This window comes from Dermacentor andersoni, chromosome 5, assembly GCF_023375885.2.
Source record: "Dermacentor andersoni chromosome 5, qqDerAnde1_hic_scaffold, whole genome shotgun sequence".
In the NCBI taxonomy this organism is placed as follows: domain Eukaryota; kingdom Metazoa; phylum Arthropoda; class Arachnida; order Ixodida; family Ixodidae; genus Dermacentor; species Dermacentor andersoni.
The window spans coordinates 67,442,711-67,466,250 of NC_092818.1; the positions used below are offsets into that span (position 1 = coordinate 67,442,711).

Below are 23,540 nucleotides of genomic sequence, written 5' to 3' on the forward strand. Positions count from 1 at the left end.
CCGCTACATCACATGTTAACACTCGTAGGTGTACGTGAGTGAAGGGGTGGTGATAGAGAAGTCAATTTTATTAACAAACGGCTGGGGATGTAATTAGGGAATCTCCAGACGTAAAACGCAGACGACCAACGCGGTACAGGGGCAATGGCATAACGCTGAGAGGATTTCGTCGTGCAGTGCCATGACGACGATGATGAAGATGATAACAACGGCAATGACGATAATGTGCACATCGTGACTAAGGTCGTTATTCTTTTCGACTGCGCCGACAAAGAACTCGTCTCTCTCGTTGCACGCGCACTCACCGAAGGACAGCGTTCCCCAGCCGACAACGGTGGCCAGCTTGCCGAGGAAGGACTCGTCGGGACTCTTGGGCAGGCAGATGGGCCGGATGTTCTCGGAGAAGCGCACACGGCGACTCATGCGCAGAAGCGCGATGTCGTTCTGGTAGGTGTCCTTGCGGAACTCCGGGTGCTGCCGGATGCGCGACACGTTGAAGTCTCGAGGCAGCCGGCTCGTTGTGTTCTGCTTGAAGTCGTACTCTCCGAGCCGCACCGTGATGTTCTGCGGTCGAAGTCTGCGTGGCGGCACCGAGATCGAAGTCGTGACACTTATTGTGAGCATCAACTTCGTCGCGCTCCTTTTGTGCCTTATGAAACGCTTTTTTGCCTGCACACTACAGATTTAAAAATCGAAAATGTAGAGAAGTACGAAGTGTGAACAAAGACGCAGTTTTTTAATATTTCTTGCGGTACTTGCTTTGTCGCCATTGGTTGAGTGGGCCCCGCGCGGAACTGTCGCGACGACAGAGGTGGCATCATCAGCACTTATCCATCAGCACGGCTTCAGTAAAGCGTATGCTAACAAGGTGCCCGCGATTGCATCAATATCACTATGATGACCGTGTGTGCCACATCACCGCCATAGCTGCTACTAACAATTCTGTTTACATTGAATGCATGTTTTTTGAAACCTGCTTTCTTTAATCTTCTCATGCCTTAAACTCATGTATGTGTGGTACATAATTCAAGGAAATGGAAGGCAGCACTGTTTCACGTCTCTGCTTTCTGATCGCTTTGAGTCGTGTTGGCGCTGTCTTCCCTGCAATGAACTCACTGTTCTACCTCACCCGAATCAACACTTTTAGGACTCGGTAATAAGAAGTTCGTAATCTGTAGGCAACAATGTCCCGAACGTGCGAGCCCAATATCATTCCCTTTCAGGCAACAAGGAGCCCGCAAACTCACAGTAAAGATCGCTTGCTCTACTCTCCTGCGTTCGGTTCTTTTTTTTAATTGACACCTCTACGGCGTCAAGAACTGCGCGACAGAACGCAGGCATCAGCCACTGTCTAATTTTTCATGACCATGAGTCACTCCTGGGCGAACTCTGCCACCCTCATCAAGACGCCTCTAGACTTTCAGCAAACGAGGAAGCGGCGGTTGCTAACGCATCTTGCCCGACCTGTTACCGCCCTGTGTGGCTCTCGGGCCCCTTCGTCAGATGCAGACTCTAAAGAGTTACGGCAAGTACACCACGGAAGGGAAAACTAAGAGAGGAGAAATAGACACAACATTGCTATAGGCCCTATCCCGGCTCACGGGAGACGTCGTTTTGACGTAAGCTGGGTAAAGTAAACATTGCGGGTTATATACCGCCGTTAATTCAGGTCCTTTTCAAACATTGAAAGTTAGCAGTGTGTTCACTGGGGCTGGTTGGTTCATCTTTAGAATAAAAACAGGAACAGTGCAACACAGGACGAGCGAGCAAGTAGGAGTAGGACGAGCGGCAGCGCTCTGTCCTGTTTACTCGCTCGTCCTGTGTTGCGCTGTTCCTGTTTTTGTTCTAAACATTGAAAGGCGCCGCATTCAATTCACTGAGTTCTCAGGTTTGAAGAATTAGTGCAGCGGGGTATTTTAACGCGCAACGCTGTACAACACATCACGTGAAACAAAGTGAGGAAGCACTATACAGATGACAAGTAAGCCCAGTAATTGAAAATAACTCTTGTACAGCCTTGGGGACGTCGTATTGACTTGAAGCTTGACCTCTAGGGAACAAATAGTAAGCAAATATCATGAAGGGGAAAGACATCTTGCAACTTTCTCAGCGTCAAACGGCAATGACTGCTAAAAATTCGGCGTAGTAAGAGCACGTGCTGAAGGATTTCATTCCAGCATTCACAAGTTGTGCAAAAGACAAATATAAAACCTACATAATCGGCAGTTTCGTTCTGCTCTTCCAAGTCTCTTGCTGTATTTGGGAAAAGAACGAAAAATCGACCGAAATTACAGAGAACTGGGACTAAATTATGCAATTTAAGGAGTTAGTGCCGAAAATATCATTTTACTTCAGTTCTAACTAGACAATCAGCATTGTATCTGCTCTGAGACAGTTACGTTAGGGCTGCGAACGAGATACGTAAGAATAAGTTAGGGAGGGGTGAAGTGAGTTGAAATGCATAAGTTGCAAGCAAAACGGTTCTCAGCATTCCAGTTCGCCCATATGGAAAATAAAGATGTATGCAAAAGTAAACCACTGCAATGTCGAGAAAATGGACGCCTAGTCACGCACGAGACTAACGCATGAATTGTCTTTGAGCAAAAGCTACGGAGTACAAAACAACTTCCAAACGTACCGCTTGCGGTTGTACGGCCACAGAGATATAAGAACTTAAAAGTTTAATAAGAAAGAAAAATGTGGTACACTGCTGCGCACATAAGTACCAAAAGCTACAGAATTATAAAGGCTCACCCCTGAGTGCAATGGGCCGCTGTAATGACGTATCGATCACTGATCAAAGCGCCGCCGCAGAACTGGTCATCATCCGCCTTCCGCAAAAGAGCAGCCTGCAAAATGAAAGAAATTCGGCGCGTGTTTGCCTCCATACGTAGTAGATATGCTTCGTGCAAAACAGCATCAAAAGTTTTTCAACCACAGCCAAAGGGTGTCACATTGATCCCGAAGTCAAAGATGGAGCCACATCGCCAACGGAAACTCCCTCGAGCCCGCTACAGAAATTAGAATCAAAATTGCCAGCCAATCAACATTAGTCGAACCAGACAGAAACCACGATAAAAATTTTGGAGGATGCTAAAGCTTCGCCTTTAATAGTGGAACGCGATAACATTCAAAGATCCCTGACTGCTTCTCACGCTTCCGGCAACTGGAGCGTGTGTAACCACAATGTTTACCAGGAAGCGCTGGTCGCTAACACTACGCACGAAGACGAGCTTTGTAGTAGAAACACGGCCTCTTGCGTGGGCCGCGATGAATTGATGGATGGATGTTATGAGCGTCCCCTTTGGAATGGGCCGTGGGTTGCGCCACCAACTACTAAGCCCAAATTGCGGCGGAGGCGAGCGCCAGCTGGAGGTATTGCAAGGACTGGGCGCGTCGCTCCATGGCCTCCAAGATACCCACCCGCGCGCCGGCGCGCGCATATGGCGGACGCCGGGGCCGGTCTGTGAACGCCGCGGCCGGTTTGTGCGTGTGTGAAGCGGTTTCTTTGAGTTTTCACGTAGCATAATTATATTTTCTCGCATACTCAAATTACAATACGAGAGCTGTCATGACTGTAGGTTGTGTGCAAGTCGTATTTTACGATTTTCTACGTGTTTTAGCTTCAGAAATTCAGTAAGTTCAGTCAATTCCTTGCGTTACATGGAAAACTTGTGTATACGTCGTACGAAAATATTTTTGCCGGAACGACGTCGGACGCCGACGCCGACGCCCGACGCCTGATTTTTTGCGACATGAGCTTCTTAACGCTATCGCCTTAAAAGCTCAGCATCACCATATACTGATGCGGCCGAAAGGCACTGTTCGTCGAACGCCGTGCATGATGAAAATATAAATAAATAAATTGGCCACACCGCAAAAAAACAAAATCAGCCTCCATGACTACTAAACCAAAGAATTTATCATTCCACCATCTCTCAGAGTCGTTATGCGTACTATCTGCTGGTCACACAATAAACATGTCCCGCAAGCTGATCAGATACCCAATTTTAAGGGATATGTCTATGAGACATAATTATAGACGTTACACAGTTGCTGGCGTGAATGATTTCATATGCGGTGTATGAGAAATTTGGGGGCGTGTGCGCATCAATATATACCTTGCTTTATTTTCAATAGGCGAGTTCATCATCATTTAAATTCAGATACGAATTTGATTTTCAAAGGTGTACGAGCACGCGCGCTAAGTCGTTAACGGTAACAAGTGTAGTGCTAGTGGTACTGCAAATGCTTGCGGAGAAAGAGGTAGTTACTTAGATGGGCAGGGTGAATGGCAGGAGATTAAGTGCTCTCTAGGGTGCTGCTTTACATTGTAGGAGGGCAGAAGGGGAGCGAAACAAGTATGCACGATAACAGTGTTAGATCTCTGCGGTACTCGCACGGCAGCTTACATGTTTTTCCCGTAACTATTGCATGGCTACCTGTGGTACCATGTACATTCCGGTAAAACGCGTAGCCACGTCTTTACGATTACGTGATCCAGCAGATGAAATGACAAAACTTAGTCATGCCTATTTCAGCTGAAAGCACGTTCATGTGACGCTATTCAACGCAGAGGTGCACAAAAATCACATTGGAACACTTAATAGTATAACCACTCTTTTTATTTTTTTTACAGAACACGAACATGGAGAACTCCATAATTTGATAGGACTCGTACTTACCATCCATGTCCAATCATCAGGCTTGGCGATAGTACCACCCACGATCCTAGTCTTGAAGTTTAAGCCGCACGCTGTAATAAAAAGAAGGCGGTAAGTACAACCAGCAGAAAATACAAGATGCGAATGGCATCAAGAGGCAAAAGTGGGACACAACACTCTGTCATCTCCTTCCTCGCTGTTGCTATCAATCCTTTACAGTCGAACATGATGCTGCCTCACTTTTCGTCAATCATACATTGAAAACTAGACTAAGCCTTCACCGCACCATCGACCTCTGAGGACTGCAGTGACAGCCGGTGAAGCCGGCGGCAAATTGAATGGGATGCGCTAAACTTCCTCTCCAAAGAGAGCTCTCGGCGATTCCCTATAATTCCCTGTAGACTGGTAGTGGGAATTAATGACACCTCGTGAGAGCGGCACCTTGTGCCTTTGCACAGCAGTCAACGGTGCCACTCACGAGTTAGAAGCCTTGCAACAAGAAATCCAAACCACACATATTCACTACACTTGCTGCCGAAACGGCCGGCCGTTGTTGGGTGCCTTCCATATGCAAAGAGCTCCACTCACACTTCGTCAGTTGGGCCAGTCCAGGTGGCACCGGAGGCAGCGGCTTCTGACGTTCACTAGTCTGGCCGCCGTCAGGCTGGGGCCGGGACGGAGGCTTCTGCGCTTGTGCATCGTGCCCCTCCGCCTCCTCCTCGTCGTCATCCGGGAACTGGATAGGTGCGTTGGCTGTCGGCGAGTTGTTCGGTAGAGGCCGCGATGGTGTGGGCTGCGCCGGTGGCGGCTGCACCGGCGGAGGTTGCACCGGCTTCGGTTGCACCGGCTTCGGTTGCACTGGTTTCGGCTGCACTGGCTTCGGTTGTGGTGCGGGACTGGGCTGCGGTTGTGGCTGGGGTTGAGGCTGGGGATTAACTGGAGGCTGGGGCTGCACCGGCTGATTGTTTGGCGGCACCCCACCGTGCCCGTCCACTTGCTCGTCGGGCGTTAACGGCTGGTGGATGTTGGGGTCACCGGGACCATCGTCGTAGTCTGGATTCTGGACGGGCGGCGGTCTGGATGGGTTCTTGCCGATGTTAAGCAGTCCGCTAATAATGGGAAAGAGAGGCTTGCGCGGACTCAGGATGTTGCCGAAGAACTCGTCTGGACAGCACACGCCGAGGTGGCGATTGCCGATCACACAAGAGTAACGGAGAAATACGTCGAAGTTCTCCAGAAACGCGGGAAGCACGCATTCCCTGACGTAGCGGCACTTGCCGGGTGTTGTAAGTGGTGTGGTGCATATTTGAAACTGCCTCAGCGCGTTGATGGCTGGTCCAAAGAAGGAGGAGCGCCTTCGCGGGACGTTGAAGTTGTGCTGCGAGCGCTGAAGGTTCTCTAAGAACTTGTTCACGACATTCTTGTCTTGGATGGGCGCTCCGTGGGGATAGTCGGCACCCTGTTGTTGCTCCTCCTGTTGCCTGGGCTTGCCGGCATCCAGAATAGGCTTGAACAGTGACCCTAGAATGCCTGGTAAAGAAAATGAGCAGAAGTGAAATTATAAATGCAGCCTCACCAATATACAACGAATTTTTTAAATATGATGCCAGGAAGATTACTTTTCAGATCATCATGACTTGGGTGCATAAAGGGTAACAATAATATAAAAAATATTTATAGATATGATCAATGAGGTTGTCGCAACTTCATTTGATGTTCACGCCAAATTCAAAAATGTAAGTTAAACTTTTTTGTTTTTATCCCGTTGAGTTTGTATCTCAATTAAGCAGTTAACTCCACTTCTGGCTAGTCTAGCCAGTAACATATTTATGATTTTTTAGTCACATATTCCCCGGTATTCCCCTAGTTGGTGTATTGACGTCTGCGTTTCCTCTAAAAACTGTAAACAGATTTTCGAAAAAACCTGGAAAAAGAACCCAAGGGATCCGGAAAACATTGCCAGCCAGCTTTTCGGAGTTTTATTCCTTCAATCCGTATCTTTGCGTAAAGCTGGATCCGGTGCCCTATTACAAACTCCAGCGCCCAGTTGTCTGATGCACCCGATCCATCGCCGTTATTCCCCCGCTACTTAACCTATATTATTATCGGCTTGCCTTGCTGAATAAACCATTAAGAGCGAACCATTTACTTTTGTTTTCACCGGTCGGTGCAGTGTCATCTCTTTCCGTACAATGATCTCGTTTTCAATGTTCTTGAGTTACAGCGGGGTAGGTAAATCGGTTACACCCCTGCTAGCGACACTGCAACATTCAAGTGGACCACGCGGGGCACTTAGAAAGCAAGCGGCACGCTTCAGGCTCCCGATATTTCTGTCGTTCAAAGCCTACTTGTATAAGTGATCTCAGCAAGTAAAAAAATAATTTGCAAGTGCAGCTGGGTACGACTCTTCCGGACAACAGTTCGGACAACAATTTCAGGAAAGTTTCAAGAGAAAACTGATTTCGTACCAAAAAGTCTCAAGTTTAGTTTTAAAAAATACTGGTATTTTTGACATAGACTCGATTTCAAGCTAAGCTATAGGCAAGCATAAACGAATGTACCGTACAAATGGAACGGGGCCCCGACATTGCTAAGCCGCCCACAGAAACAAGGTTTCCACAATTTGGTTAGGTGAAACTCCACTTGTCGATTTCAGGCAAATATAAGCGGTAGCGTAACGTCCACGCCCCTCACTGACTGTTTATCCTCGCTTTAACAGCTGCAGTGCGGCAACCTTGCGGGAAGGTAGAGCTAATGAACCAAGAACCTGCATTGTGTAAATTACGTTTCTCATTCTGATGTCAACGACTCCTCTGCGGCGCTAGGTTTGCTTGCCTTTTGAATTTTCCCTGTCAATTGGACATATATGTGATGTCAACAGTGAACCAGCTATCGCACACACCACTTTGGCTTGTTCTGATAAATCCCGGAGACACCAATTTCACTGCATCGAAATGGGGAACAGTACAGCGCGGTAAAGAATAGGAGTCTTAACTCTCACACCTAATACGTCTTCATGCAATACGTCATACATCTTATTATAGTTATAATTTCATGCGGAGAAGAGAATTTCCGCACGCTTTCGAACAACTACCAGTGTTTTCAGGGCCATCAGATTGTCCGAAGAAAAATACTACGCTATCTGCTTGTGTTTCTTCGTGACAGTAGCGGACTTCCAGTCGTGTGATGCGTAATTATACCAACCTGAAACAGGCGCTACAGGCAGGGCGAATGCTGGTCGCGACTTCCAGCCTGATCCCGCCTGTTCCACGACCACTAGCGAAACCGCCAACATCATGACCAGCAGTTAGAGTCGAGCGACAACAACCCGGAAGAGTCGAGACCAAGTGCGGTACCCGCACAAGCGACAAGAAACGAAATTGAAAATACTGCAGTGCTGGTTTGAACACGGTGGTTGCTGTGAGTTCCTGGGCAAGCTTCAACGGGTGCACCCTAAATATCGAGCAAAATTAGACCAGGAGACAGAAGAAAGGTACCATTTACATCTTGTTCTTACGTGCCAGTAACATTAACAACACTTGTTATTTCGGAAGTAGAATAATGTTGTAAGAGCTTGGGTTCGGTCATATCAACAAAACTGTGCAAACAGGGCAATCTTTTGCTTCCTAAAACGCGTGTTCTTGGTCAGGTTTCGTAGTGACAATAGCTCAAAATACCTGTCGTTTTGTTCTTCCGTCCTATGCTGGCACTGTTTTCAGTATGAAAACGTTTTGGTTTCACATTCAATTTTTTTTTTTTAAACAGAATGTACCGCATATTTATGGACGAGAAGGATGAAGACTGCCCGAATATTATTCGAGTGGCAATGGGGATGGAAATTGCTGCTGCTTCGCTGGGTAGAAAAGCTTGGCTCGGAAATGTTGTGAATACACGTTCGTGCCATATACTGAGACAAGCAATGCCTGCGATTTGTCCTTGCGGGAGACGTGACGGAGCAGTAGCAGTAGCAGCAGCGCAGCACGTAAGCATGCCGGTGCGAGAGCACTCCTTTCTCCGCGTATGGATTCCTAATGCGTCTCTCACGCGCATGTGAGCCTCTATATGTGGCGTCAACCTTGTGCCCGCTCGTTGTGAGCCAGGTTTTTCCCTGCCATGAAGGTCACGTCTAAAACACGAGCTTGGAGGCTCTCAGTGAATCACGGCGTGCATTGCTGAAACTTGCCATCGACCTGATGCCTGGAAGAAGAGGGAAGCTCTCGAGAGCCACGGCAACTAGCTACTCAAATCTTTTTGTTTTGTTTTTGTTTCCCTCGTTGTTTCCTTTTACTATTGTAGCTCTCGACATGACAGTATGCCCGTCCGTGGATCTAGCAGTGAAACTAGTTACTTTATAAAACATTAATAGTTACATCAGGTATGGGGCAATCTAAATGTTCATTCGGCGCTAGTTACCATCGTGACCATCGCTAATATATAGTTGCGATAATAAACTACAGTTCACGTTGACCATTTCTTTCGACCCGCTATATCTGTCAACCAAAAGCTGCGTTTTATGCTCGGTATTGTAAACAACATCTTAGAACTACCACGTGCTCATCGAAAGTGACACTGGATACGTTGAAACTTTAGATAAACGATCATAAGCGGTTACGCAAGCAAAATCTCGATGCCACGACTAACAGTAGGCAGTTTCCCGCTAAACGTCGAAAGTGCGAGAAATAGCACCAAACAACACAAAAAAAGTCGTTGCAAACGACAACGTATGCCTACACTTACAAAGTGAGCCACTGGTTCTGCTTTGGTACCTTTAACTTCCCTTCTTTCAAATAAAATAAAATAAATAATAAACAACCTTGCGCGCAACATGATAGTGTGGTTGTTCCTATTGTTGACTACTTAAAAATTTTGAACTGAGCGTTTGTATCAAAGCAACATTTTTTTGTGCTCCTTGTAAAGGTCATCCCCATTATCAACGCTGAGGGCACCCGTGCAAACCTGACGTGTATGTGCGTTTGCGTGAATGCGCTTGTGTACCTGTGTTTGTGTGTGCATGTCTGCACGTGTGTGCGCGTCTTTTTTTATTTTGTCAAACATTTTTCACCGACCGCAAATACCCGGTTCTTGCCGTTTAGCAAGGCTCAGAAAACAATGCGTCTCCTTCTGTTACGTTTTCCCTATCGAAATGCTCATTTCAGCGCTATGGACCACTCTCTCGAAAGGTGTAATTTGTAACATTGTTTCAATAAAGACGATGCAACATGTTTCTGTCATTATATGATTCTCAAGTTCCCGTAGAAGAATTTGGGCGTCCTTGAACGTCATCCAGAGGGGTTCTTTTCTGTAAACTTTCTTCAATAAAGTAACATTTCTATGGTTTCAGCATAACGCATTTATGGTTTCTCGCATATTCGAATAACAATCCCAAAGCACTGGCACTTGGCGTATGGCCTATAAGAATGAGGATGTGTAGTGTAATTCCGCACACGTGCGCGCGCGTGTGACGTAAGTCGCTTGTGGTGATGGTGCTTGTGTAACGCACGTCATTTACCTTCAGTTGCGGTGGTGCTAATTGTTTAACGTCCGCACCAGCTTCGCTGTACATCCGCTTTCACAGGGTGGAATGGAGGCACGTTTTTCTTTTTTTCTCCAACCTCATTCGGTGCATACGTTACCTTTTTGGATGTATGATATTGCCGATGAAGCATTTTTAAAGCAGCCGAATAAAATAAACCTCATGATAAATGGATTTACCTAAAAAAACGTTCGTTAATAAAGTTCCGTTGAAGCAGGCATGATTTCTCAGTTCGGGTAGACCTATCTGAATCTGAAGTTATTTCAACAACCGGAACGGGCATTGATTGCATGTGCTTGTGTATGGTTTCTAGAAATATGCACAAATATTGTGAAGGAGGTGTCCTTCAGTAACCTTTATGCCTGTGAGCTGGCACGTATCAGCTCAGACCAAGACCTCATGCATGTATGAAGTAACACCGTTGCACCATCCTGCTGCTGGACGGTGAAATAAATGGCGTGCACCAAGTCCTGCTGGTCCACACTGTAAGCTACGCACCGAAGTTTAATTAACTGCGACTACGAATCAACCAAGTTGAAATCGTCGCCACTCGACTGTACGTTACTAATGAGTGGATATGTATTCAGTGCTTACCTTGCCTCTTGCTTCGCACGAGAATGGTCGTGTTGTCTGCAGTGACAGCAGTTGTGCTCACAAAGGAGATCACTACCAATGCGCCCAGTATCCCGGTGCGCATGCTCGTTGCTCGGATACCTGCACGTTAAAAAACAGAAAGACATGCTTTAGTAGGACCCATCGGTCCTGTGGGACGAAGTGGTAACATCCTGCAAAAGAGCTTCCATCTGATGCCAGTTTGAGCTCTTTGCCATTATCAATCCTAGCGAGTCCATTTCGAATGTAACTGCCTGCAAAAAACGGTTCCATTTGATTTTCCAAAGCGTAACTGCTACGGTTAGAAAGAGCAGACTTGTGTACTGCATATCATGAGAACACTGCGAAATCCAACAACGTGCTGTCACGTGATGTAATACTGGAAGAAGTTCGCTTTGACTCGATTCCGCACATGCACCACCACATTGCTATTGTTCAAGGTACAGACATACACGCGCACAAGCGCGCGCGTTCCTAATCGTTTCTCCTTGCGAATATCTAACTATATTGAGCATAAAAAAACAGTGCTATATTGGTTTTGTTAGGAACAAAGCTTCGTGGGTATTGAGAAATTGAGTTAACACGATTCCTATTGGAAAAATGCAATTACGTTTCGTCCATACATGTATACAGCGCAGTATGTCTTTAGTACTTTTCAGATATTTGATCCGCGAGGAGGAGGAGGTACAAACGCTATAAAATTAAACTGACGGTACAATTGTCTCAGATGAGGTAGCGAGCGTCCCTAATGCAAGCCACCGTGCAAAAGCTTCACCCTGGTCACCAAACGATGCTACTTTATAAAAGTATACTTTTATATGAAGTAGCATAATTACATAAATAACACCCTAACGGTGTGGATTATAGACACATTTGCACCGTTTTTTACTTTTAAGGGTGCAAATTATTTTACAGTGTACTGGACATTTCCCCGCCGTCCGCAGGTAATTCAAGTCTGCAAGAAAATTAAACAAACTTCGAGGGACTTCAAGCTGACCCGAAATAAATGTTAGATGCAGTAGTCTGTCCAGGAACTGCGTTGACCCGTCGTTATACCTCGAGTCATCCTCCATTGCCCCCTTTGAGCATGGATGTTGGCGTAGCTAGCTACCGGTGTGACAACCGGTGTGACGGTGTGCGCGATTGTCTTTGCGGGTCGCCCTCCACTGCATGCCTCCAAAGTGCGTGTGCGTGAGTGCACGCTGAGCGCGTGCTGTCTGTCAAAAGATGGCTCCTTCTGCCGAGCCGATTATTTTCGGGCGTGTGTTTTTCTCGGCCACACGCTTCCCGCTGCTGCAACCCCTGTGCCGACATTGATAGCGCAACCTTACTTACTGCTTACTGACTGCAGGTGCGGTACCGCTGTGTCATGTCTGAAGGTGCCTACGTTTTAGCCTACACACACACACACACACACACACATATATATATATATATATATATATATATATATATATATATGTGTGTGTGTGTGTATATATATATATATATTATAATTTCGAAACATGAGGTTCATTTATTTTTAATACAGTAACGAGAGCAAACTCAAATGACTTCCAGACACGACAAAGTTTGCTGCTGCTGTTGAAGTTCAGGTATGCAGTACATGGTTTTGAATTCGCAAGACACATCACATTGAGGTAACAGTATGAAACAGTGAAAGGAATATGTAAACATCACGCTGTATATAAAAGAAACACAATTGAAGCACAATTTTGATGAAACAGTTGGTAAAATTCTTTGGGAACAACTTTTATGTGGAGACAGAGACTCTCAACGTATAGATAAACGAATCTCAAGCGAACTGAAGAAACCATCTAATCTAATACTTTGCGCATAGCTGGATGTCAAAGTTCAGATGGTTTTATTGGTGCCCTGTCATACTTCCTGAACTGATTCACCGAAGTCCTCTCTCTCTCTCTCTCTATTCTTTCTATTCACCAGTTCACCTCCTCCAGCGTAGGGTGGCCAACCAGACGCTAGCTCTCCCAGTTAATATTGTTGCCTTCTCTACTTCTCTCCTATCTCTCTGTCTCCGGCAAGGCACGCTCGTTCTAGCATTCTTTGTTTGTTCGTTTTTTTGTTTTCAACACGCGTCGTTATTGTTTGTTCTCTGTCGAACAGGCAAAAGACCAAGCATGACGCTGCTGCTCGCTTCTACACGGCACCGCCTAGAAAAGAACAGAGTCGAAAGCTGGTTTTTCAAGGTGAAGTCCTCCGTGTTATTCAAAGATTCGCCTTGGCCTGCGGCCACTGCGGCTCCGCGCGGCAAGGGATAACAATCAACGCGCTCTCAAGGACCGGCCTCGTGCTGCCGTATGTGGTGTCTAGACTGTTATGACTTGTTGAACGTGAGGCCGCCTCGCTTGCTCGCAGCAGTGAAACGCTTTGCCGCACGTTTCGTGGCAGTTAAGGGCAAGAAGATCCGCACCAAAACAGGAACTCATTGTCGCTTAAACGAGCGTTCCCTATAGGCCGTTCATAAATGGGTGGCTGCGTCCGCCGCTTCTTGTGAGAAGAAGCGCCACGCGTTATTCTTGAGCGGCACTTGATTCACGTGCGACAGCAAACAAGTCTGTTGTTGCAAGACTGGCCGCTGCGCGATGAATATGGAAGAGCGGTTAACAGCCTCCGCATTAATAGATCGAGGTCTTAACGTGTCAGTAAGCTGCCTTAAGTAGTTCTTGCATATTACTTACCTCTGTGCTGAGCTGCACGGGAGTGTCAAATACACACACACACAGAAGAAAAGGAACGGAGACTCTAGTCATAGACAGACTGCTGCAGACCTCCTAAATGCATAGGCACACTGCAAAGTTTACCCAGCGATTCGACCTCCAAACCGTTAAATTCCTTAAACACGTGGAAAGTGTACAAGAGGAGAGAAAGACGAAGCTGTTTACCGAAGAAGTGCCCTGGAAATGCGATGCGATGTAGTCATTTAGCCATGACGGGCAACCTTGGCGATTATATCTGCCCAATTCATTTCGTGGCAAGTGTATGCCCGTCGTAATTATAATGTTCGTTCTCCTCTATCTTTACTGCGTTCGCATCGCCGAGCACCTGCTGCGGTAAGAGGCCAGGGCGGGTGAGACGCCAAATTTCCCGATGCACTTGGTCCTCGACTTTGCCTAAGCCACATTAACACCGATGCGTACACCGGAAGTGAGGTGGTCACACAATATGTGCGCGCACTGCCCGTTCCCGAAGCGCCGCACGGTCGACAACGCGCGCATGCTGCTTCGAAAGAGATACAGAGATTTTGGTGGAATTTGCGTGGTTCGTCAAACATTGGTCATTGCATGCGTAGCCTTGTCTCACATCGCGACTGAATTTATCCATGCCAACCGCTATGGACGCAGCAGTGCACTCCGCTACTGTGTCGCTTGTGGTTGAAAATATCATCTGTATTCGAAGCTCGTTCCTTCTTGAAGTACCTAATTACCGTATGCATGCTCGTTAACGCAGAGTGCGAAGGGGAGACTATACAGGCACCCCCTGAGTCACCGGTCAGAGAGTGCTGATTGATTTCAGTGCCTCATCACTGCGTTAATCCTTAGTACTGCAAGTCTTTGGAGAAGCAGGAGTTATGGAACATTCCCTGATGAATTTCACGTCACTGGTGCCATATCGTTCATGGGCTTTGTGGCGTTCGTTGTCTTAATTTAATGCTAGATTGAAAAAACCAAAACTTAACCAAAAACTCTAAATCTAGATTTTGCTTCTTTGCGTTAGCGATGTTGGCTAAATTAATAAACGGAAGTGAAATACTTTGTCAGTATTCATCACCGCGTTTCAAGAAATTTGACACTGCTGCAACATCATTTCTCGTGCTTCCTGATTGAAATATATTACCAAAGAAGACTACCAGGACACAGGAGCAACAATTTTAGTTTTTTGGATGGTACTCAGGCAAGGGGTAACCGCATGGTACCTTCATGGTAGCTATTGTTCAGAGTGCGCAATGGGTCAACATATCAGCATACATATCTACATAAGTGCTCCCGTCTGAGCGAAGAACCTTCATTCAGTGTCACCTAAAGTAAACGTACCCGCTTTCAGCTGGAGAAAGGGTCATTATATCGTAAATGTTCGCTATATGTAAAATCCGCGGAATGAATCACCACCGCGGGTTTGTGGGTCCTGCAGAAAGACTCACCTCAAGTTTAACAGCTCAAAAATTAAGATAATAGTTTAGTTTAGATTTCTAGGCTCAGTGGTAGTAGGCAATGTAGAAGAGGAACAACGAGCATTACGCGGACAGGACGCAAGAATTTTAAGAATGTTCAAGCGTTGTTTCTGAAATGGTAACAGCTAAGCTGAAAGGCCAAGTTTGAAAGACTGTGACAAAATCGTCAGTAACACATTAAACTAAAAATTTTACATTAATGACGGATGACTTTGAGATTATCCACTACTGCACTGAGGCTCTACTGCGGCTGTGAAGTAAGCAAGATGGGCTGGTCAGTTACAAGTATTATATGCTACTATATTAAGGGGAAATTTCAGACGGGACACAGCAAGATGTACATGACAAACGCCGAGCCCGAGTGGATACAAAGAAAGATGAGTTGGGTGGTATGATCGTTGACAGAGGTTTCAAATCTAACGTTCGCTCGTCTCCCCATTTCTTTTTACTGTGAAATGTACATTCTCTTTCTATTTGCTCACTCTGTAGCTAAAAGTTGCACACACATTCTCAACGTTATGCTTCCGTGTACAGAGATGTCTCGAAGACCAGAAAGCTCGAAGGCTGCGTTCCTTGCTCAGATTCTGGAAAATAGCTGCTCCATTCTCGAAGGTATGAATGGCGAGCCATTTAACGTGTGCTAATGTATCAAAGAAAATTTTCGCCGTAATTACCAACGTCAGCGGGATCAATGGCTGAATGTAATTTATTAGTTGCTTTCTACAGGGTGTCCCACCGAACGTTTGCCAAGCTCTTAAATATCAAATAGGGATTATACGAGGCCGCAACCAATGGTATTCTGTCAGCAGTGATGTACCGCATCAGGAGGAATTTCTTTTTCATGATTGAAATATGGGTAATTGGATTCGATTAATTAACGAACTTTTTGATTACTGAATTGATGGCGCGACTTTCTATAGAAAAGTAATACTTGTGCTTCGAAACACCAGACTCAGTTATTTCCAGTGTTCTATGTCTCGCGTAATTTTTTTTTCCCGCGTTATAAAGAAAACGCGCGAAATATGAAAACCGCCGCATGATTACGCGTCTGCGTGCCAGGTCACCAGTGGTCCTAGGCGTTACTCGGAAGAATTAACTCTGCTCAATGCCTTGGTTCTCCTCCTCCTCCTCCTCCTCCTCCTCCTCCTCCTCAATGCCGCTGCGCGCTGCATTCGCTTCGTGCTTCACGCGGAAAAGGCAGCTCGCAGTTTGCGGTGACCAACGTCAATACCGATGCCTCGCCACTTTCACGTGGCCGGCGAGCCAGGCGTTGAGCCGAGTTAATTCCTTCGAGCAACGCCTGGAATCACTGGTGTCGCGGCGCAAGGACGCGTAATCACGTGGCTGTTTTCACATTTCGCGCGTTTTCTTTATAAGGCGGGGGGGATTACGCGACACCGTAGCATACTGAAAACAACTGAATCTCGTCTTTCGAAACACAATTGTTACTTTTCTGTCGCGATTCGCGCCATCGTTTCAGTAATTAACAAGTTCGTTATGGGCATTATTGCATTTCGCCCCCGATAGAAATGCGGCCGCTGCGGCCGAGATTTAATCCCCCCGATCGCGTGTTTACAGGGCGACACCGTAGCCACTAAGGCATCAAGCCGCCTCGATTTAAGCTCAGCAGTGATGCTAAATTCGCGGCGAATATCACGCTGTCAAGGAGTAAGCGAGTCTTTATATATTTCGCTCTACAGGTGGTCCTCGCGAAATGCGCATTTTATTGACGTCATATTTTTCTTAACTATCATAAGTATGAAACAGAATTCTCCTGCTGCAGTACGTCTATGCTGACAGAATACCATTGGTAACGTCCTCATATGTTCTATATATTATTTCGGAGAGCTTGGCGAACGTTTGCTGGGACACCGTGTACATCAAGCGCGGTAAATCCTGAAAATTATGGGACAGGCTTTCAACCAAGGGCTCCCAATTATTGAACTCACTACCGAAATATGCCAAGCAAGGCGTATTTTTTATTCAGTGCCTGAAACGCTAAATTCAGAATTAGAGATTCATAGAAATCAGCAATTTCAATTGTTTGTAGTTCATAAAATATGGAAATAAAGGCAGAATCACAGACTCAAATGGGAACGATGGCTTTTAAATTATTTCACATTCACTCCAATAAATGTGCGTCAAGAAATAGGAGGGAGCGGCAAGAAAAAGAAAAGATAGAGGGGAAGAGGGGGGAGGAGGGGGCTGACACGCCGCGCACCCGAGAAGCCGAGTAACGCTACTGCTGCTACTCCTCGGCGTTCGTGCGGTAATAACTCTTCGAGCATACCGCACGCACCCCGCATCCAACGGCGGAGTTCACGTTTTTAATGGGTTATTGCTTTCATTGCATGGTTATATGTCCTCTACTGTACTCGTAAGAGCGACAACGTGTGTACAGGGTATTTCAGCAAACAATCCAATTCTCTTTAATTGCCTGTGGCAGGTTGCTGAATTCTAGGTCATGAGCAAGTTTACTCGAAGAGGCGGACAATTGTTGCACAATAAATTGAAATGCATAATCAACTAATCAACAAAAATTTACTAATTAAGTGTTTACCTAATTACCTTAAGGCACGTATTGTAATTTACAAATTCTAGTGGGTAAGACTGCAAGGCATATCTACTTGAAAAGAATTGTGTGGATTCCGGGGATTGCGTCAGAGATGTGAATTCCTTAATCTACGTACAGTCCTCTGCAGAGATACAAAATAATACAGTCAGTGCCCGTTAAAGTCAAACAATTTTTCTTCAGCGGCAGTTTCATGTTCATTAAGCTTATTAAAGCGTTAACCTAAGATTGCGGAGTGTAAAGATTATTTTAAGAAGGCGTGAAGCTAAACTTTCCTTGAATCGTTACCGACACGCTTGAATAATTATGACTCACCTATCTGTGTACAATTCAGCTATAGCAACATTCGCAGCGCTTGTGAATCGTAGCGAGAAAGTATACCGGCCGGCACAGTCGCTGCGAGGAAAATTAAATGCAGCGATGCTAAACGCTTTCCGATCCTGTTTGACGAAGCCGATCACGCGCGCAAGTACACGTCCTTGTAACTGAACCTGTTCGTTACCGCGAAGTCCGCTGACGCGCGTGAAATTCCCGTCTAGGCTGAACTATTTCTCCGTGCCATGTTCAAAGCTAGATTCTCGCCTCAAACTTTGCTCGAAAACGGTTTCAGACGTCCGTACCTTCCTTCGTAAGTAAACCGAAAATGAGAGGGAGGCGTCAATTATATTTCACGTCACCAGGGCAGATCATGGGGCCAAAATAAACAGTTAACCGGGTATACTATAGACCCATACCAACCCTGCCCTTGATCTCCATCTTTTGTTTTTCTTTCTTGTTTTCTTTTTCTTTTTTTGTTTCACTGTCTTGCTTCCCGTACTGTTCGCCCATTTTGCTGTTTGTGCTCTAAGCAGCCGGCGTCGTATCAGTTAGGCACCGGGTTTTCCGTCAATGCAATTACTCCGGCATAGTTGAATGAACCCTACCTTCGGTTCTATCTTTTTATACATTCTTCATTTAATTTCTTTAATGCGAGTGGCGCACTGTCGGGCCGGAAGCAGACGCGGAAGCTAATAATATGTTGATACTCTAGTCCGTATAATACGACAAGGTACACGATCTATGAATGGTTTCTACCTGCACAAATATTTATATTTTGCCAATGATAAAAAAGACCCGTTGGCACGGGTCCTCAATGGCTTCGTAAAAGTCAAAATGGATGTCACAAGCCTAAGCCTCAGAAACGCCTTAGCGTTGCTCCTCGAATATGTGCTTGGAGGTGATAAAACATCAGTCGAAACACCAATACAGTCCCAGGTTCGTCTTGTGCTGCTCTTCACACAACATTATCGATGCATGTGCATATTAGTTGTACAAAGTTCGACTTACGGTCAATGTGCTCTGCGCTTTCGCTCACATTTCTTTTTTATTTAAGTGGTTTCTGTTCTATTTGTTGATTTGTCACTACCGTTGCCAAAAGGGAGGAACACTGTAACGGCTTTTTGTAATTGCTCTATTTGTACAATATTTTCGTATTGTGACGAATGAATTAATGAATAAATGAAAATAAAATACATCACTGCACATCGTCAGTTAGCTGGACAGATGACGTATAGAAGCGCCAACTGCCCCTTTTCTTCGCTTAGAGTGACATATAAAGGCGACTAGATGCGTACTGCAGTTCCTGTATACATATATATTATCACAGTTCTGAATAGCCGCTGAAGTAGAGTTCTAGTTTTTTGCCTTTCTAGACACTTAAAGGAGCGACTGGCGTAACGCACAATCAGTCGTGCTTTATGGGTCCGTGTTGCAGTATATTATTATGTGCCGAATAATTCATTAGTCAAGCACCTACTTGTCTTTATTTTTATACGAGATTTGCACCAATTGCCAGGTTGGAGCGTCTTCGGTCGTTCTGTATGTGTGAGAGAGAAAGAGGGAAGAAAATGCAGGACAGGGCAGTCAACAAGACGCATGTCCGGTTTGTTATACCTGAGCGAAGGGAAAGGGGTTATATGACGGAATGAGGGAAAGGAGAGGTGCGCGCACCTGGATGTGCGCATCGAGATTACGGAATGCCATTGGATATTTCCAAACAAGCCTCCTGAGAAGCACAAGAACGAGGAGACCCCTTGTTACACCTTACTTCTCAGTGACAAATATTTGGAGCCGCAGTGCCACTGCGGCAAGAGATCGAAACTTTCGAGCGTAATCAAGTTCAGCAGACGTCAACAGCGACGAGAATGCAATTTGTGGGCAATTTGTGCCACGCTTTCAGAGAATACTCGCGCGCAATCGAATTTTGAAGAGAGTAAGATTCTTTCTTGCAGTTTCTTCGTTTGCTTTTGAGCCTTACGTGATGTTCGGTACGGTTTATATTTGTATCGAGAATTATTTCGGGTCCAATGAAAGAAAACCAAGCAAAGTGAGAAGAAAGCTAATGCGTAGTAGCACGTTTACTTTCATTTCTGTCGCTGAGCACATACATTTCCCCCTTTGTTGTCTGGTTTTCGAATACAAATATACTAAGATAAATAATCACTTAGAGAAACGAGGCATATGATTGAATTCTCCCCTGCAGCTGCAGTGGTGTTCTATTATTTAATTTACCGAAAATCACTTACGTCTCGCTGTTGCAAATTTTACTACCACCAAACTCGCCACGATAAATTGTTTGTAACGCACTTGAAACACTCAGAAGCGAAGCACTTCAGCTTTGATTGTTGTTTTCTTTTTCCTTTTTTTCTGTGACACAAAGGCTGTAGCGCACGTGTTATGATGGTTTATCCTCCTAGATTTAACTGCGTCCACGTCTCGGAGAGACGGAAACGAGCGGGAGGCGTGGTCGCGCAAAGCGCCGGGAGTCTTGTACGTTAACGTTCTTTTCCTTCAGGTTTGTTGTGCAAGCGCTCTCCGTAGCTTCCTCGTAAAACCCGGCGTCAATCTGCTGCTATTGATACCCGATGGATAGTTGTGGCGTACGCGCGGCAAAATTTGCACCTCGTGAACCCTTTGACACCAGCCTCACCGTTATAGAACAAGCGCTTCGCACATGATGCCCTAACTCGACAGGATCAACCACGGGGGATCGAGGGAGACGTTGTCGTTGAGCCAGTTGTTTCTGACAAGGAGATTACTTGCCTTTGCCTGGGCGACATTTTGACAGCTTCTCTCGTGGAAGTGTTGGATGCAGGCTGAGGCTTCTATCGCTCGTGCCGCTGTTGTATTGTAATCATTCATTTCCCTTGACTCAATTGCCTACTTCGAGTCACTTTACAGGCCATACAAGCGCGAAGTCACCATCACGATTAATGCTCAATGCTCTTGCTAGGTGTCGTTTAAAAACTGCCGGCTAATTGCGATATCGATCGATCGGGATGCTCTTCTTCCGAACGCCCTGCAAACAGCTGATTCCCGGGAACTGACACGCAAAAGCCTTGTACGACGTGAACGGCTTGAGCCAATGAAAACCGAAACCTCTCCACAAGAACGTTGGGGGTATTGAAGGTGCCGACCTACCCTTTTCGACAGAGAGGAAGGTAAAATCGCGCGCTTTTCAATGTCATTGCGGTCAGGCGCCGTGTGTATATACATTGTTTCACTCACCTCTTGTCACGAAAGTTAATCCTGGAGACGCACTGCTCTTCTCAACACGCGGTGCATCAATGGAGGCCTGTCCCGGTGCGCCGGTCCACTTGCCAAGCTCGGCTTCGACTCTGTTTTGCGTGTGCTTGCCCCCCTCGCAAGGAGCGTTAAAAAATCGCGCGCACACCGCGAGCCACCGGCGGTTTCCCCCCCGAGTGGGAGTTGCGAAATGTTGTCTAGCGATTTCTCGTCGTCGTCAAGGGCCCAGCTTCTGCGAAGCCGCTACTCCCCCTCAGCCGGAAAAGAAAGAGCGAAAGCTCGAAGACGCTCGAGGTGGCAGATTAACTCGCAAAACACGCTCGCTCGCTTTTCCCATGGCGTAACGCGGCCTGGCTGACGATGCCGCCAGGGGCGGACCTTCGGCGTTTTTTCCTCCCTCGCCGAGACTACTCATCTTTTTCTGTGCCACGGCCACGTACCGACTTTCACTTGTTGATTCTTTGTTAGATGCCTTGTTTTTTCTTCTTTTCTTTTTCTTAGCTTCCATCTCCAAGTTGGCTCCGCGGGTGTTGACGCGTCTGCGCCCTTCGCGGCGCCGCCACAGCCTCGCGCGCTGTACCAGCTAGAGGGATCCCGCGTTGCCAGTGCCGCAACATGGCGGCGCTTCTGACGTCACGAGGCGCGTTTACCGGATTCTTGCACGCGTCCGCAACAGTGCTGCGAGGGCACGACGGACTGCGCGTTAATGTAACCCGACTCTCTCGCCCCCCCCCCCCCCCCCCCATTCGGGGACACGGTATTGGACTGCTTCCCGCTGCGCAACGGGTTATCCCCAGGTTGACCATTCGACAGATCGTATACTATAATGGCCGACTCTATCTAGCACGCCTCGCGTCCGTCGGATATGTCTTGCAGGCGTACGAAAATATTCTAAGGTCACTTCTAAGGTAGACGAAATCTCTAGATTCGGCCTTCGCTCCTCTCACGTGTTTGTCCTCTCACGTGTTTCACATGTGTCTGCTTCTCCGTTAGAGGCCCTCCTTCAACGCGGTGACGTTCTGTTTGGTCGGTGCCAGTTACTCGAATTGCCCGTGGTTGCCTTCTCTGGTGCAAGCTAAATTTATTTATTTATTTATTCAAGATACCCCCAAAGGCCCTCATTACGAGGGTATTACATGGGGGGGGGGGGGGGCAATCACAAGCACTGGTCATAGTTAGTACATACTAAAAACAAAAGAGTGTAACAAAAGTAATAATACAGTGAAACATAGGTAATATACAAGATAATTAGGTCACAATTATTACAGAGAAAACATTAGTACATATTAGGAGAACATAAGGCAACTGCAATGAAAAACACCGACAAACATCGAAAACACTGTAAAAGTCCCAAAAAAGAATAATAATACGATTAGTCGACAAGTCGTGAGCGAATTAAATGTTGAAACTTAGTCAAGTCTGGTTCCGTGGCAATGACTGATGGTAAGGCGTTCCATTCAGTTATTGTGCGCGGTAAGAACGAATATGCATAATGGGATGACTGGTAGTTAATGCGTTTGACTTTGTATGGATGGTCACGGCGTGGAAAAATAACTGTTGGTGACTGAAAGAAATCATTGTGAAGTGATGGATGGTGATAAAGCTTATGGAAAAGTGTTAGGCGAGAAATTTTACGGCGAAGTGCTAAGTTGTCCATGTCAGCTTTATTCTTTAACGAGGTGACGCTGGTGTAACGTGAATAATCTGAAAATATAAATCGTGCAGCACGGTTCTGCAAGGCTTCGATGTTACTGACGATATAAGTTTGTTCGGGATCCCAGATGGCAGACGCGTATTCAAGTTTAGGACGGATTAATGTTGTGTATGCTAGTTTTTTAACATGCATTGGGGCTTCTTTTAAGTTATGTTTAATAAGTCCGAGAGTACAATTTGAAGAGGCAAGGGTAAGATTAATATGATTATTCCATGATAAGTTTGACTGAAGATTGATGCCAAGGTACTTGTAAGTAGTTGCGAGTTCCACAGGGTTGTTATCAAGGGAGTAGGTGGTTAGATGCTGCCAAATTGTTACATGCTGCCACATTTGTTACAACCACAAACGCAGATGGCGAATAAGCTGCAAGCAGATCTGCCTGCGACGCTTTCGCTAGCAACTGGCTTACTCTATACAAGGTGTCTTTCCCCATTAGAAAGCAGCACGCCATTCTCGCGTGTCTCTGGGGGTTTGCACTGAACGACGCCGTCCAGGAAATTAGCAGTGCCTTTCAGGCAGTTAGATGTATATGCTTTAATAATATGACCATTCTGATAGAGAGTGGTCTTAACTGCGACGTGTCTCTATGCTCGAGAGCTTTGGGCACACATGAAAAATAAGATCTCGTCGCATTATCCGTAGTACACTGCGCTTCAGGTAAACCCCCTTGCTTTACGGTTACGTAGGACGGA

At 46.1% G+C, this 23,540-nt stretch overlaps 1 protein-coding gene and 1 long non-coding RNA gene across 2 annotated transcripts in view; one reads left to right on the forward strand and one right to left on the reverse strand.

The window, feature by feature from the left end:
- LOC126530748 (uncharacterized) overlaps nucleotides 1-21,363 on the reverse strand; it is a 36,078-nt gene extending 14,715 nt beyond the window's left edge. Inside the window, exons 1-6 of the mRNA XM_050178038.3 lie at nucleotides 21,117-21,363; nucleotides 10,792-10,911; nucleotides 5,253-6,194; nucleotides 4,686-4,756; nucleotides 2,755-2,849; nucleotides 306-577 (exon numbers count right to left, since the gene is read on the reverse strand). Of these exons, the coding sequence (XP_050033995.2) occupies nucleotides 306-577; nucleotides 2,755-2,849; nucleotides 4,686-4,756; nucleotides 5,253-6,194; nucleotides 10,792-10,894 (1,483 nt within the window). The 5' untranslated portion in view covers nucleotides 10,895-10,911; nucleotides 21,117-21,363. The remainder of the gene's footprint in view (nucleotides 1-305; nucleotides 578-2,754; nucleotides 2,850-4,685; nucleotides 4,757-5,252; nucleotides 6,195-10,791; nucleotides 10,912-21,116) is intronic.
- Nucleotides 1-23,540, forward strand: part of LOC140218477 (uncharacterized) — a 151,300-nt gene that overhangs the window by 120,285 nt on the left and 7,475 nt on the right. The window lies entirely within an intron of this gene.